The sequence below is a fragment of the Cheilinus undulatus genome, linkage group 7 (genome assembly GCF_018320785.1).
Source record: "Cheilinus undulatus linkage group 7, ASM1832078v1, whole genome shotgun sequence".
Lineage (NCBI taxonomy): Eukaryota > Metazoa > Chordata > Actinopteri > Labriformes > Labridae > Cheilinus > Cheilinus undulatus.
Window position 1 is genome coordinate 26,211,833 of NC_054871.1, and position 12,227 is coordinate 26,224,059.

The following is a 12,227-nucleotide window of genomic DNA, read 5'->3' on the forward strand; positions in this document are numbered from 1 at the left end:
AAATCAAATGGTGTCAATAGCTGTTTTGAAATTATAGTGACAAAAATGTAAGTCCTAGGCCCCTGATATTGGGTACTTTTTGTTATCAATTATCAAAAATTGCAGACAACACCTGCATACTGTCTGAACAGCATGCAGACACTTACAATGCTGTTTATAGACTTACTTTAAATCATATTTAACATGGCCTGGAACTTGTTCGCCTGAACTAAATTATCATTGGAAGTTTTTCCACAAAATGACCCATGCAGTGATCCACCAACACTGCCTTCCTGTTCAGCCCTGGTGAGTTCACTCTTATCCAGAGTCAATAGAGCAGAAAAGCACAGCAACCCACTAGCCCCGCTCTCCAAAATATCCTTGACGTCACCATCTGTTGGAGTTGGGGGGGGGGGGATTGCCTCTCTGTGATTAGTGCTTTATTTCCTCTGGACTGGGCTACAGGCTGGACTTTGGCTTTTTGGCTTTTTGAGTCCACTAAGATAAACTGGACTTAAGCAGTGCTGGTGTTGACAGAGAGAGACAGCAAAATGAGCCAAAGCTACAAGAAAAAAACATCAGTACCACTCCTTACATGCAGATGAAAAAAGCTAAAAACATGGATAAACACTAATGCAAAGTGGATCAAAAAAGATAAAAAAATCTTTTAGATTTAATTCTCTAAGGGTGCTTTAACACCTGTAGCTTGTTTGCTGTGCCTCTGATTCAGATCATAAAATGATGCATTTTCCCCTTGAGCTGTATTGTGTTCACACTGCAATACTGAAAACAAACAAAAGCAAAGCTGTCTTTTTGTCAGTATCCCATAGCCTCCTTTTCCCACTGTGTAGATACAAACAATCAGTGCATGCTGGTAACACTTCACATTGTGGGATGGCTTCATCTTACATGAATCATGTTAACCTACCAACATAATGGTGGAGTCAAATGCCTCTTCGATATTTTGGACAGATTTTTCAATGTGAACAGTGGTTCACCATAGCTATGTTGGCTTTACCTAAAGCCAACATAGCTTGCTAGCTACATAGTTAACATTACTACATAAACCCATGTAGGATGTGAGCTTTTGGAGAGCTTGTTGGTAAAACTACTCTTAAGACCGGTCTAGGTTTAAAAAACGTAACACAGTCTAACATAGCTTCTTCTGCTTTAGCTACATTAGTTATGTTGCCCACACAGCTTACTTAGCTTTGATCACTTTAGAAATAAAGCTACGTCACTTACATATCTTATGTAGCTTTGTTGGCTTTAGATTTACCAAGGAAGCTACATTATTTAAGTAGCTAATATGGTTTGGTTAGCTTTAGCCTCTGCTGCATTGATGCGTAAGAGTGTTTCTGTGGAGGACAAGGTTTTTCCCTCTAGGGAGACTGTTTACTCAACTGTATTTTGTAACGTTTTGTAATCACAGTGAGCAGGTCAGGTTTTTGACTTTGAACTTTTGGCAGACTATCCCTTACCATAACCTGTGACAGAAGAAGAACATGAAGGGACGTCCTGGTTATGTTTCGCGTCCCAGTTTCCAGAAAAGGATCGAGGTGTAAAAGCACCGTAAGCAACAGACTATGCTACAGATCACTACAATCCATCAAACACATTCCAGCTATTTAAACCATCTTCATGTCAGAATGACTTAAAGCAACCTTCATTCCTGTAAGCATCCATGCCTTATCATAGATAAAGACAAGGACAACACACATATTGCTGGTGCGTTTTCATTGAGTACTCATGGTAAGGATGCTAGGAATCTTTTTAGATTAAAGGGGAAATGACTAACTCTAAATCTATCTCATGCTCCCAAAAGTCAGCAACCTCAGGCACACGCACTAAACACTGTACATAAACAACTGCACGTGCACAAAAACCACAAACATGTCGAGGATTCCCATGACTCCAACCAATTTATACTGGTTTACTTTCACCACTTTCATATCTACCATTCACCCAAAGTCTTCTCGCTGAGTCACACAGTAAATCTACTGACTCATGGACTCAAACTCTATCAGTCAGACCACAATATGCAGCAGAGCCGTGAGAACAGCAAAGGTCACAGTAGAGGCGCTCCATTCTTTTTAAGCCAAACCCAATATTAAAGAAATAAACTGGTCATTTATCAAGAGTAAAATATCTGCAATTTCAAAATGATTTTTCTTACTGACAGTGTGTGAACTGTTCTGGCAGGCTGTTTTCTGGCCAACTTTAGGGTGGATATTAAAGATCCTTTGTCACCTTCTAGATAGAATAACCATGTAATCACTGATAGATTCCAACGAATTCCAACGGTTCCTAGTTTTCCGATTCATTTGCCAGGATTATCTGTGTTGCAATTTTAACTGATTTATGGTAACAGACACAAAGATTTATATGAGTTTTCCCATTTCTCCAACAAGGAGTATTTGTACCCCACTCTACCAGGCTTTGTGTACACAGCTGGGTAGACCATTTTTATTTGCATCCTGGACCACCTTTCTTTTCCCCTACTCCCCTACTCCCCTCCATTCCCTCCTCCCTCTTTCTCTATCTTTCCCTGTCTCAACTCCCTACCTTGCTGCATCCTCATCAGGAAGTGTCCACAATCACGTCACAAAAGGGTCTATTCTTTTAGTCCTGTAGGATGTTGGGTGGTGTAGTATTGATTTCCAGATGCTTCTAAAGCACCATGTTATGAACTCAACCATCACAATATTGTAATTTGAATGAAAAAGAGATCCCTAGATTTTGTATAAGAATAAAGGAATATTTATGCATGATGCTTAAGTGTTCATTTTATATATATTTTTGCACATTTTCTGGAAGCTTACTGTACTGACCAAGTGTTCCAATACCAAATAAAATCATGGATCGGTGTAGCTGATAGTTCAGGCCTAAAAATTAACAAACATATCGTGTCAGACTCATACTGCCTTATTTTAACTGCTCTAGCCCAGCTGCATTTTGCTGCTCCATCTGCAAGCCACATTTGACAACCCTCCTCCACCCCAGCTCCTCCTTTATTCTGCTTCTGACCAAATCAGTGTCATTGATGCCTCCTCTGCTCTGGGTTTTAACTGTTTTTCTCTCTGCTTCAGACTTTCCTTGTAGGAAGAGGAAAGGCTAGAACATAAGTTGTTCCTGTTTGATCTTTTCCATGTAGGCTCACGGAAGGTCAGGGGGATCCCAGAACAGCCACACCGGCAAATATAAATATGTGCAAATAACTCTCAATAAAGACAACTCTTTATGAGAACAAATAATGTGTGTTTCTTGACAAAGTGGTCCTGACTGAACAGCAAAACACAACTAAGAAACACATCATTGATTTGAAACAACTAGCATAGATATGATGTGAACTCCACCACGCACAGGGACAGGCAACTTGAAAGAACAGCTGAGCAGAGACAGGATGGGAACTGGATGTAAGCTCAATGGCAATGAAGGTGAAATGGAGGTGCAAGCAAGATTGTGCCACTAGTGGACGAGTTTTTAATGTCCAACCTAATGTAAAAGACTTATGGGAGTAGTTAGGGTTATTCATATCTTAAAAAAAAATGCAGTTACATTTCCTCCCAGAAGCCATGTGAAGCCAAGTGAAGCCAAGCTTCCCCATTTTTTTCAGACTGTGAATTTCATTTTACAAAAACATTTAACTTGTAAGGGATTTTTCCTGCTGTTACTCCTATCTCATATCTGTCTGGTTTTTCATTTTCCCTTTATGTGTATAGCATCCCTCTAAATGTTAATGTATGCGGTTGATGTGTGGTGGTTATAAACTATTATGTTTTTTATGTGTCGACACTATGGTATGCAGAATGTGGCTAATGTTAGCAGCGCTAGCACCGCAAGTCTTCAATCCTTTTTCACAGTTTAAGGTCCACATCCCTGAGCTGTACATCGTCTCTGAACAACATTGTTCAGATCTTGGTATCAGTTTTGTAGCAGTTAACGGTTGTTCATATCAGATTAATGAGCATTGTGGCTCATGCAGTAGTCATTAAAACAACTATAGTGGCTACTAGTGGTGAGCAGCTACATTGCAATTTAAATAGACCTGGAATGTGTCCTGAGCTGATAAGAAATGTTAATGATTTGTTTAACTGACTTGTAATTCTTGTGCTGACAACAGAGGGATCTGATTGTAACCATTTAACCAGCTAATCATGTGCATCCCTCATCATTACACCACTGTGCACGTCAGAAGAATATTCCTCTTCAATCAGCAAATGTTCTGCCTGGTTTTGCATAGAAATTGTGTAGACATGTCTAGTGCTGAATCAGGGTTCATGTGTTGACTGCTTACATGTCACCTCTTTAGAGCATGAGAGAAATCGCTTGTCATGAAAGTGTGATATCTATAAACTGGTGTGTGCAAGATTCAGAAGAGTAGGGGCAATAATATTCAGTGAAAGCAAAATGAGCATTTATGGCTAGTTTTTACATACATAAAATGGTGTGAATCAGAATAGAAAAAGGCTGAGATGACTATGACGGCAGGTGAAATTACTCTTTTTACCATAGTGTAGGTAACAGCAGGGTGAGGGTTACTTAAAGGAGAGTTCACTACAGAGAATATATGCAATGGTAAAGTTTTTTCCTTCTCTGAGAGGGTGAACTGAGGTGATCAGAAACTCAGCACAAACATCAATCCTTTTTTTTTTCCATCTGACACGAGACTGTACCACCTCCTTCCAACACCCTGCCATCACTTCCCACCCACCTCACACATACCTCAAGTCTCTGTTCAAAGCTCAGGAGCCGCACACCCACAGTCTGTCTGAGCTGACTGTATGAAGTCATCCACGTTAGCAGATCCTAAATGCTAAGCAAGCACTGAAGTAACAATCTAGCAAAGTTTGTCTGGACTGATAGGAAGAGCTCACTCACCACATCAAAGTCTCCCTGCTTTGATATCTTCCTTAACATTATAGAGAATGTGTGTGGGAGGGAGGGAGCGCACTGATAAAAAGGCACACTACAGCCTACCACCCCTCCAAACTGACTGCTTGTCTTCCATCCTGGCCAATCAGATTCTGACTAGGTTGAAGTGCAAGCTTGATGAAGGCTATTTTAATTCATTACAAAATGCAGAAAAGAAAATTAAACATTATAGAAGGTGAGGGCCAGATTCACAAAATTAGCACATGTATAAAAGATTAAATGCACCTTTAACTGTGCTGTAGAGCAAACAGCATCTCTGCGCTGTAGGGTTCTGGTTTGCATGCATTTAGATGAGCCATTGTGCAACCATTTGTGGAAAAATTGGCCACTAACTTTACATACCAGGTTTACTGAAAAACATGTAATTAACCAACAGTCATACTAGCCTTGTGTAGTTTAAGAGAAAATGTGTAATGCCTTCTGATGGTTGGTGGTAACTGTACCACAGTATTTATAGGAGATAGCATGCACAAACTTTCCAGTGATCAGTAAAACAATCCTGCCTCTGTGTGAGTTAACAATTAATCAACTGTAAATGAAGTCTGTACAGTATGTATTACTTTCACACTATAAATATTAGTTTAATCAGAGGGTAGATCAGCCAGGGGATGTCAGCTGCTCAACACTTCATCCACATCTGTGGAGACAATCTGAAGCCATTATGCAGGATGCAAGTGTTGTTGCTTTTGATTTTTCGTTTTGTTTTTTTTTTCTTCAAGTTGTTCTTGCATGCTCCATTCAAAGAGGATCTGTTTAACTGAAAAATTGTTTATACTGCATTTCTTATGATATAATGAACTCAAAATTATTTTTTTCCCTCATCATCCATCATCTTATTCAGACACCACTGTGCTGTTAGCACAAGATCAAGTCATAAAATAAACGCGAACTGCACTGCACCTCAATATCATTACCATTATCTGCTTTGTGAATCAGGCTTTAAAACAGAACAAACAGCCAGAACAAATGATGTGCAATTTCTTTTTGTGCAATTAGCAGCTGCAGTGAAATCTTAGTGAATCAGGGCCTTCGTGAAATAATTATGGTCATTATTGTTCATCTGTTTAGATAATATTAAACAAAACCATAAAATTGCTGACATCATAGTGCAAGGAATGCAAGCAGTGATACACGCTACAAGCAAATAGCCAAGAACTATCAAAATAAGAACCAGATTGAACTAAGATGCAATGCAACCTTTCAGGACTTTGTGGTGTTTAGTATGAAATACCAAGCAAGGACTAGTACCAGCAGGCCTCTATATCATATAGTGGCAGTAGAAAATACTAACACTTGATGTATCAGCGTAGAAGAGAATACTAGCTCTCACCTCTCTCGCACTGCGGGCCAGTGAAACCATAGACACAGGCACATCTGTTGGGTCCGATGCAGCGCCCGCCGTTCTGGCAGCCATTCTCACACACAGCTACAGGAGACAGAGAAGAGCAGATTGACTCAAGGGAATAAAAGCCTCTCCTGCTTTTTTCCCTTTCTTTCTTTCACAGGCAAACAAACACATACTTTCATAAAGCTTCACTTTTGATTCAGTAGAACTCTAAAACTTGTTATAGCATACATATGTCAAGGTTTCTATTAATAACATTGATTCCAGAGAATTCCACAATTACAATCATGCGTTATGCACTTACCCTTATGCATTTGTTATAAACCAAAATGCCTTTTTTATTAGCCATATAGTGCACATTCTAACCAAAAGGTTGAACATACTGTGTACTAGTTGGACTCAGAGTGACTATTTGCCTAATTTCAGCAACAGGTGGAATCATCTTTAAAAGTCTGGTGGCCTGTTGAATCAGCTCTGTATCAGTCCACAGTTATGAAGTAAAATTACAACTACATGAGTTAGATTGTCACTTATGCTGCGTTCGATTGTACTCGGGACTTGGATAAATCCGACCTCCGAATCGGAAAAGTGCAGTAGAACGGCCCTTGAGCTCGGGACTCCGACTCGGGAATTCGGGTAGGATCCAAGCAGCCCGAGTCGGTCGGAATGATGTAGCATCATGGCGTCATGAGAGTCACTTTCTCCTCAACTTTTACTTTTATGTGTCGTCCAATTTAGCATTTGTGTTACTACAGTACAGGCCTCTGCACTGATGCCCGTAAAAGTTCAATGATGCATGTGGGATTCCCCTCGCTGGTATGTTCAAGTCATGATTACAGCATATGACGTTTCTCTTTCTCTCTCTCCCTCAAGTAGCTAATATATTTCCCCAACAGTAATTTTTGATCCTTGAAAAACATCAAAACAAACATCAGCTTACTGCGCCCGGCCATGTTTTCCGAGCTTATGCAATGAAACGCATTTACCTCGGAAGTCGGAATTTCTGACCCGGATCTTTCCAAGTTGCTGTTTTTTTAGTTTGTTTTAGTTTTTTATTTTGCAAAAATGCTTCGTTTTAGTTTAGTTTTTATTAGTTTTAGTGTTAGTTTTAGTCTTTTTCTGATAGAGGTCAGGGCTGAGTGAACATCAAACATTTTTAAAAACATATTCAAACAGACTACTCTTCACTTCTCATTTTATTATCTAAAGCTGATGTTTGAATACAACTCCAGACATAAAACTACCACTTTGTGAAGTCTTAACCCCTTAATGCCTGAAAACATAAATAACAGCCAGAATAATTCTAATTTTTTGGAACTGAAATGTTCATTTAACTTTCTACTGAAATTTTAAAAAATCCAAATTTCCATAAAATTAAACAAATATATTTTTAGTATCTAATTTCATTCATTAGTTGTTTCTTATAACTGATAATCCACTTGAGGGCATTTTTATCATTTATCAAATTGTGTTTATAAGTTTTTTTAGTAATTTTTTGAGCATATAGATTAGATAGAAGTATCAAAAGTATGTATCAAATTTGCGACAACAGGCGTTAAGGGGTTAACCAATCAATTCAATCAATTCTATATTCCCCAGACTTGGGTGTAGGTGCTAGTCAGTATGGTAGTGTCAAAGAGTAAAACCAAGGAGTGTCTCTATTTTTATTTTAGTTAGTTTTGTAAACACACTATACAGTTTTAGTTAGCCTTCGTTTTTTTGTAAAGCTTAGTTTTTATAACCTGACACGCCAAATGGATGTGTTTCACACATCCATCTGGGAAAGCTTAAACATTACTCTCAGTGTTAATCAAAGTGAATGTTGTCATAGATGCAAAAAGATGACAAGCGGAGCTCATCTTAAAGTGTCTGTATTAGTCCCTACAGAGAGAGAGTAAGAGGTTGAGCAGTCCTGGCCGTTGACGCCCATACAGCTTTAAGAACCACTTTTCACCCCTGATCTGATCCTCATCACACTCTTTTGTCTCTGTGATCACCTGAATGTTTCCTTTTCTATAAGTAAATAAATACAGAGTGCCATTTAGACTTAGACTTAGACTTTATTGTCATTCGGTATGCAGCAGGTGTATATAGAACGAGATTATCTGCTCCACTTGCCATCTTTCTGCCTTTATGACTATCTTCACTTTGATTTACACTAATAGAAAGGCCTTCTTGATTTTCATCTCACTAACAGTGTGAGTGTTCATAGTACAAAATTTGATAGGTAAATAATGCAAAGAAATAGTACGGGCAGAGAGTAGCTGAAGCCACACTTACCCAGCGGACAAAAACATGGCAGCCTCTAACCTCCAAATTTTCCCAAAATGCAGTTATCTTGTCAGTTTTTTGTTCAATATACATATAAGAGATACAAATATCTATCCATTAAGATGAACTTGTCTTATCAAGTAGGTTTTCTTTTGATGATGTGGATTTTACAGTGTCTCATCTTGGGCCTAAATGCTTCTGGAAATGCTGACGGCTGAAAATAGCCACTGTTTAGTACTATTAATCCATAAAATAGCCAACAAAATATGTGTGAAATGTAAGAAATCATTATAGAAGTGCATAAACTCCATCTTATATACGGAATACCATTTAAACTAGGGTATATTTGACATTATGCAGAACTGTTGCAACCCTGAATGTCAGATAGATAAATGACTAAGTCAATCAAAGCTTGGACAGTTTGCACATTTTTTTCTTAAAACAAACATACATTTATCCCAGTGAGCTGACTTTGCATCAGCTTGTACTCACGCTGTCCACAGTGGCTGCCTGTGTAGCCTTTAGGGCAGGAGCATGAGTCCTCCGAGCAAGTGCCTCCATTCATACACCTGACATTGCAGGACTGAACTGTAGGTGGGGACATGGGGGGGAAGAGCACAAAGAAAAATGGAGAGACAAGTGAGAAAAGTAATAAATGATCATGTTCATTTTACTGTCACTGTCACTTCTCTGTGAAGAAAATAAAAAGGTGTATTTTAGTTAGACTGCTTCTAACACTGTTCCCCCTGGCATCTGTCATTTAAACATCCAATTATTCCAGTTTAACACATTAAGAAACTTTTGTCACACAGTTTGGGTTTACCCCCATCCCACAAAACCAAAGCTAATCTAGCAGACTTTGAGGAAGGGGGGCAGTAAGTCGAGCCAGCTGTACTCTGCAGTCAGTCAGTCACTCTGGAATTTGCTGAGAGGAGAGGGAAACTAGGGTAGGGGGCTAGGAGAGGGTAGGGGAGAGAAGAAAAGGTATACTGGCAAAAAAATCTACATAGAACACAAATCATAAAGACAGCAAGGGTGTAACTTTGAAAAGCGGGTGAAAATGACTAAATTCTGAGCAGCTCCAGCTATAATGATGTGAAACAGAGGCCTCCTGGTTGGCAGACATCTCCAGACTCAGAGAGGGCCAATCTGACAGTCTCAGCCATGTAGCAGCTCTCATAAGGAAAACTAATTGGCCTCCCTGGCAGACAGGCAGCTTTCTGCTGAGGCTGCATTTTTCCAAACACAAGAGGAGAGGACACACCTACAGAGCTGGATCCATGTAATGTTTCCTCGCATCCTCTTTAGTGCTTTCACCCTGGCTCAAGAGGATATTTTATGGTCCCTTCTTGGTCTCCTTTTATTTCTCTTCCTTCCTCTCCTTTCGCCTATTCCCTCGGTGCCTTTCATGCCCCTCTGTCTATATCTTAACCGTAAGTTCAACATTAATTTCCTCTCTCTCTCTCTCTCCATCTGCCTGTTTGTGTCTCCTTTTCTGTAAAATCTCTGGCATGCAGAGCTGAAGAGCAGAGGGGAAATGACTGAGCTTCCCCGTAGCTGACTTTGTCTAAAAAGACTTTAGAAGTTTGCACACTTGCCAACAGGAGGCATTTTAGCCCCTGTAATCCACCCACTCACTCTGACTGTACCCAAACACACTAAATATGACTTGTGTGAGTCATGATGAGTGAACATACTCTTTAGGTAGCTCTTTCACTGTGATCAGACACACCAGCATTACTTGCATATTACACAGCAGACTTCCATGAGTCAACATGCACTAGCACGACTCTTGGAGAGGAAACTTGCTTGGTTTCAGTAAATGAACGTTTGAGGTGTTTTTCACAGAAATCGTCAACAGAGCTTTCATTTTCCCGTTACTTCTCATGCAAGTCTGAAAGGATTTGCAGTTGCAAAACTTGGCAGAGTGTGAATATACTTGGCAAGGACAACTCATTGTCTGGATTATATCTCACAGCAACATGAAATGATAAATTAAAGCAAATATTTTGGGACTCTGGGGCAGGCTGGGCTTATGGGTCAGTGTATTAGTGTGCTGTCTCTTTTCCTGCCACTCATCTTTCATTCACTCTCTCAGGACCTCCTCACGAGTTTCAGCCTCAGCTCAGTTCAAGACACGTTGGTAAAAGTGCTCTCCACTGACTCTTCTTTACTTTGAAGCCAATAATAGGTGGAATAAAGCGTGAATAGTGATTGCAGTGATTGACTGCAGCTTTTCCTGCCATGAAACAAAGCATGAAGAAAACAGTTCCAGTGGCATGCTGTAATCCACACTCCTTCAAAGCTCAGGGCATCTTGGGTAAACTCTTTCAGTTGTCCACAAGTCCCACTGCCACAATGGAATTGTCTGAAGAGGTCAAATCATGCATGAAGAGGAAAGATTTGGCAACAGATGTTGAGACAAGAGATGCTGCAAGTTTAATCTCTTTTATGGCATCTTTTACTGATGTTTTTACTTTTGATTAATGAGTTTTATTTTATCTGCAGGTAGTATTATAACATTAACTCTGCCCAGGAGCTGCTACTTCCTATTTTATCAACCCAAATTCTGTTAGACATTGTCCTTGCCTTTCTATTGGTGTTTATTGGTCAAAAGCCACATGGCTGTTTAACCAACCCACTGGTGCCATTGCTCTATTGGCTAATAAGTGTATGTGAATGAATATGATCAATTGCATCAATGCACTTTAGTGCCTTTTTTATAATTTCACAATACTCTATTCATTTAATCATTGGTTCCCAACCTGGGGTCTGGGACCCCCTTGGGGGGCAGCCAAAGTTGTCAATATTAGATTGGCATTCATTAACTACAAATTATCAGATATTAAGATCATGGAAAAACTCTGCTTAAACAGTTTATACAAAGGTCTTTTGGTGTGATAACCACGTTTTGTTGATACAACTCAAATTTCTGTTGATTTTTCAACAATCTAAAATTTTTCTTATAAGTGAGAAATAAAGGGGACTCCAGGGGAAAAGGTTGGAAACCACTGATCTAAATGATGTTTATGTGTGTTTCTTGATGACCTTGTTGAAGGCCATATGCTGAAACACATTGGTTTTATAAAGTTGTTCTCTAAGCTATTTATTTTACTCAAAAAATAAATAGAATTATCCACAAATTGAGCAGTTAACCATCAGCATGATTAAGCCCTACTCACACCTTCACAAAACTGAAAATTTCCTAAATTTACCTTGATGAGTTGCATGTATGCCAAATAGCAGGTTATTAACCCTAGCTTTAAAGTGTGATTTCCCTGCTAGCCCCCAGTATTTTCCCCTTGCAGATTTTTTGACAAACACTGCAGGAAAGCTTCCTGTTTAGAGGGACAAGTGTGAACTTGCAAGTCAGGAAAATTTCTTGAAAGGTTGCACTGAAAAATTCCAGATTTTTTTTTTCTTTTCCCAGAAATTTCAGGGTTGCATGGGTTGAAAGAGTTGCTTTTTGCACATACTGGTCACCTTTTACTCTTTGGTTTGAACCCATTTTAAAGCAACAAAAAGTGTTAAAAAGATGCTGACTAAGACCAGTCTGTGTTAAATTAATTGGAAAAATACTATGTTTTTTTGCTGTTTCTTTTTCTTAATTCCTGAAAAGTGGTGATTTTTTTGAGATACAAGGTTTTGGCCTGACACTAGTGATGTGTCAAATAGTTGAAATGCCTTTAGAGACTTC

The 12,227-nt window shown here is 39.2% G+C and overlaps 1 protein-coding gene across 1 annotated transcript in view; it reads right to left on the reverse strand.

Annotated features, from left to right (window-relative positions):
* fbn2b (fibrillin 2b) overlaps nt 1-12,227 on the reverse strand; it is a 102,117-nt gene that overhangs the window by 66,917 nt on the left and 22,973 nt on the right. Inside the window, exons 5-6 of the mRNA XM_041791265.1 lie at nt 9,023-9,118; nt 6,245-6,340 (exon numbers count right to left, since the gene is read on the reverse strand). Coding sequence (XP_041647199.1) covers nt 6,245-6,340; nt 9,023-9,118 — 192 coding nt within the window. The remainder of the gene's footprint in view (nt 1-6,244; nt 6,341-9,022; nt 9,119-12,227) is intronic.